This window comes from Otolemur garnettii, unplaced genomic scaffold, assembly GCF_000181295.1.
Source record: "Otolemur garnettii isolate 467f Iridium unplaced genomic scaffold, OtoGar3 scaffold00204, whole genome shotgun sequence".
NCBI lineage: Eukaryota > Metazoa > Chordata > Mammalia > Primates > Galagidae > Otolemur > Otolemur garnettii.
The window spans coordinates 1350092-1354755 of NW_003852599.1; the positions used below are offsets into that span (position 1 = coordinate 1350092).

General features: G+C 49.0%; 1 protein-coding gene across 1 annotated transcript in view; it reads right to left on the reverse strand.

Moving 5' to 3' along the window:
• The window catches only part of CSMD2 (CUB and Sushi multiple domains 2), a 575968-nt gene that overhangs the window by 18742 nt on the left and 552562 nt on the right, over positions 1-4664 (reverse strand). Inside the window, exons 58-60 of the mRNA XM_012812368.1 lie at positions 3340-3516; positions 2021-2200; positions 1443-1616 (exon numbers count right to left, since the gene is read on the reverse strand). Coding sequence (XP_012667822.1) covers positions 1443-1616; positions 2021-2200; positions 3340-3516 — 531 coding nt within the window. The remainder of the gene's footprint in view (positions 1-1442; positions 1617-2020; positions 2201-3339; positions 3517-4664) is intronic.

The following is a 4664-nucleotide window of genomic DNA, read 5'->3' on the forward strand; positions in this document are numbered from 1 at the left end:
AGGCTCAGCCTTTCTAATAAGCAATGCAATACCAATTAAAATAATAATATGCCTCTTCCAATGCCTCAGGCTGGTATATATTAAAAATAAATTGGCACAATCCATTGAAGACAGTTTGGGAACACATGTCAAGAAATGAAGAGTGACTGTCATTGGCCCAGCAGTCTTACTCCCAAGGACTTTACCATGAGAGCAAAAAGAAATGGGATCTTCGGGGATATTTATTACATAACTGCCTCTAACATAATTAAATTAGAGAGAACCTAAATTCATTACGAGTAGGAGATGATTAAACAAGCAGTGGTTTCTACAGCAAGGAAATTCTTGAAAGCCATTAAATATGATGGTGCATGGAGCAGCATTATTGGAGGGGTTGATGGAAAGGTTTTAGTGGCCTCCGGATGAACACAAGTTACGAAAAAGTAAGCGCAGCATGGCCTAATACCATTTATAGAAAACTGCGTCCATATCTCTCCACAGATGCGGAAATGCACAGGGATCCACGTGGAAGCACAATCTGAAGCTTAACTGTGGCTGTCATTGGGAGGTGAAAGCTTGGAGGATTTTTACGGTCTTCTTTGGGTTTTCTAATGTAGAATACATTTTTATAGCAATCAGAATTCATCACTAAAAAGCTGTTTCTCCAGAGGACAAGCAACGTTGCTGAGTCCCCACTCAACCATGAGCCTTTGCAACTTTTCCTGATGGTACGTGAAAGTCAGAGGGACCTGGGCACCATGGACCACGCAGCTGCGTCCACTTTGGAGCTACTAGCCTGAAGCTCTGCTGAAACTCCTAAATGGAAGCACATTTTCAGAGTCACCCAATTGTCATGAGTCTGTGGATGGTTTTCCACAGAAAGAGATCAATGCCAAATGAGAAAAAAAATCAGCTCCTTCTGTTTGGTCAAAGCAAGGGCATAGAGAAAACCTTCCAGAACCCACTCATGGGTGTAATGAAGAATCAGTGACCTGGAACTTGCTTCTCTGGGGACCTTGGTAAGGAATGAGCGCTAGAATGGATTTGAAACTCTTCAGCATACAACTGGGATAGGCGGATAAAAAATAAAGTATCTCACCAGAAAACTGAAGGTCCCCTGGAAGCTTTTTTTGCGCAGGGTGTTTTCCATGAAGACAGATACATTTTTAGCACTGGTTGTCCCCAGATCTTTTGAGTACCATCCCATCTAGTTAACATCCTTCAAAAAGTACCTCCCTTATCTGGGGCCTCATTCCTTTCCACTGTGAGTCCAGACAGTGTCTGAAGCCAGGGCTCAGTTAAGGGATTCTCGTTGTTCTTACTCTAAACTCCCCTTCCTCTTTAACAGTGTCTTTGATGAAGGGCCTCCCTGGTGCAGGGTAGGGGATTGCCTGCTCTGAGCCTTCCAGCAGCCGAGCTCTGAGGCATGCAGGCCGGGGAGCCATCGGGTGTGAGCAACTTACGGAAGCACTGAGGCAGCTCCCCGGTCCAGGACCCGTTTCCCTCGCAGGTGAGCACCGCGGGCAGGGAGAGCTGGTACCCCTCCAGGCAGGCATAGGTCACACTGGAGCCCCACGTGAAGTCAGATCCCACTACTTTCCCATTGGGGATGAGCTGAGGCGGCACGCACATGATAGCTGGGGGGAGACCAGAGAGGCTGAGAGCTGGTGCTATCCTGGCGAGACCAGCCCTGCCCCCATCAGTGAGGTCACCATCACCTTGTACCTGCTGGGTGTCTGGGCTAAGCAGAGAGAGCCAGAAAGGACGCCTCTAAATGCAGACGTCTGCTCTCCTTGCACCTTACAATGCCTTCTCTCCAGTGTGACAACCCAGGCCTTGCTTTGCACAGCCCTTCCCTGGATGTTCAAGGCCCGGGCCTTACCTTGGTGGCTTTGGACTCCCTCCTGGCAGATATTCAGGGACAAGTTCTCAACTTAAGGGCTCTGCCTGTTTACTCCCTCCCTTCTGGGCCCTCAGGGCCTCCATCTCACTTTTAGATGTTTTTTGGCCCTCCGTCCACACCTACTGCCCCCAGACTCACCTTTGCAGACAGGCTTGGTACCATTCCACGTTCGGTCCTTGGTGCAGCTCAGCACAGACACCCTATGAGACTCCATCGTATAGCCAGGGACACACTGGTATGTCACGGTTTTGTTGTACCTGAAGTCATTGCCCAGCCGGAGGCCATTGGCTGGAATCCCAGGGTCCCCACAGTTTATGACTAGGATAAAAGAGATACAGTACTGTTGACTCCTAGCCCAGACCCCACTTCTCCCCAGTGTTCCCACACCACCTCTGTCGTTCCCTGCACACAGCCAAGAAAGAAAGCTGTCGGATCAGGGATGATGCCCAGCCGGGCATTGCCAATTCTAAAGTCCACTTGGTCAAATGCCCCACCTTGGCCCTGTCCTTGCCTGCACATCCTTATGCACCCCAGAAACTTGAGCTATGAAGACCATCCTTCTTATTCGCCCCCCACCAGGAGATACCCAGAAGGCTGCTCAGTTCCTAAATGAGGCTGGGACCTTCGGAGAGGGGGGTTTCCGGGTTGAAGAGCCTAAGATGTGTTAATGGACCACCTAAGATAATGGTTTGTCTGCCCTGCTTCATATCACCCTCTCTCTGCAGGCTGAACAGCCGGGAAGCAGGGTCTGCGGCCTACGAAATGGTCATGCCTGTGTCATGGTGTCAGCAAGGGTGGGGTTTGGTGAGCTCCGGTTCCAGAACAAAAGTGAACATGAGCTGGACCTTCAGATGGAGCCTGAAATTGTAGACTAGGGCTTCGACAGGAGAATATTGTCAGATTCCCTCATCTTATCTCCTCCCTCCACCTGGGCCCCGTTGGGACTCCCTTCCAAGGAAGAGGTCTAGGGCTGCCCTGGAGAGGAGAAAGCAAGGGCGTGGAGAGGTCACCCCTGCTGACCAGTGGGGATGAGTACCAGGAAAGAAGGAGGTGACAAGGATGGTGGCAGCTTAAAGTGGAGAAAGAATTAGGCTGAGCCCTAGGGTTGGCCCCAGAAGAGAAAAGAAAGCCCGAGGAATAGGCTAAAGCCTGAGAAATAGCCCATGTATGTATATTGTCACCCTCTCTGAGCCTCTGTCATCTCACATGTAACATGGGGCTACTAGGAGCTACTTCATGGGGCTGTGGTGAGAATCAAACAGTATATGCATATCGAATAAAGCACTTAGCGCAGCGGCTGCCCCACAGCACATGCTCAGTAAAGAGCAGCTATTCTTGTGCCTCTCTCAGCCCCAGCCAGCCCACCCGGTTTCCCACCGACAGCCTTCTCTGGCGTGCAGGAGCTAGATCACTGAGGCCCCCGTTTGCCTCAGAGTCCAGAGGGCCTGGGCTCTCACCTGTGCACTCGGGGTCAGTGCCTGTCCAGGTGCCATTGACTGAGCAGTGGCGGCTGAGCAGGCCTGTGGCGTAGTAACCTTCCCGACACTCATAGACGATGGAGCTGGAGAAAACTAGGCCGTCACTGAACACAACTTGGGCGTTGCTTGGAGTCCCAGGATTCCCACAAGAGATCACTAGGAAGCCAAAGGAGCACGTTATTTACCAAACCAGTGGCGGGCATCGCCTGGGGGACTGAGAGCTGCCCAGAGTGGAAGCCACCTGCTACATAGGGACCCTCTGCCTGGAAACGCTGCTTTCGTATCTAATGATCTCACCCCTAGTCAGGAAGGAGACACCTATAAGAATCTTTTTTAATTTCCAAAAAGTCCGGTCTCTTTGTCTGGAAAAATGACTACATCTGCTTTATTAGCACCCCTAAAATTTTAAACACAATTCCTTACTATTATCAAATATACAAACAGTCTGTAATTTTCAATAGTCTCTTTCTCTTTTAAATAGTTTTGTTTGAATGAGGATCCAAATAAAGCCCACACAAGACCTTGGCGGACACGTCTCTAAGGCGGTGAGTACCGAGATGACTCCTCCCTCTACTACAGTTTATTTGTTGCAGAAACCAGGGCATCTGTGCTGCAGAACCCCCCGTTTTCTGGACTTTGCTAACTGCATCAATGGGGTACAACTTAATGCATTCCTCCGTGCCCTGCGGGTCCTGTAACCAAGGTGTCCTTTTTTGGCAAGGGTACTTCATAGCTTGTGTCTTTCCTGTTGCATAGAATCAGGAGGCACCGAAGGTCTGGGCCTGTTTTCTCATTCAGGATGCTGAGGCTGAGCAGTGGTTTCAGGCGTGTCTGCCTAACCCGGCACTAGAATGTTCCCCTTAGATTTTCCTTATCGGTTTCTATAGCAAGTGAAAATTGCTGATCAGGTTTATTATTTCATTAGGGATTGGAAAAGGACAATATATTATCACTCCTTCTGCCTTAGGTAGGCCTCTTTAAGAAAGAAGCTTCCCGTCGTCAAATATTTGCTTACCCTGAGATATCTAGTTTTCATACATGAAGGCTACATAATGCGTACCCCTTTGTTTTTTCTTAATCTGAGATCAGAATAAGAGTCAGTTTCTTAACAAGTGCCAAAGGCAACTAATGAGGTTTCTTAAGAACCCTTTCGAATTTGTGGATTTAAAGTTATTTTACTATGATGAAATGCATTGCCATTGCTATTCTTTTTTTTTTTTTTTTTTTGGCGGGGCTAGGTTTGAACCTGCCACCTCCCCAGCATATGGAGCTGGCTCCCTACTCCTTTGAGCCACAGGCGCTGC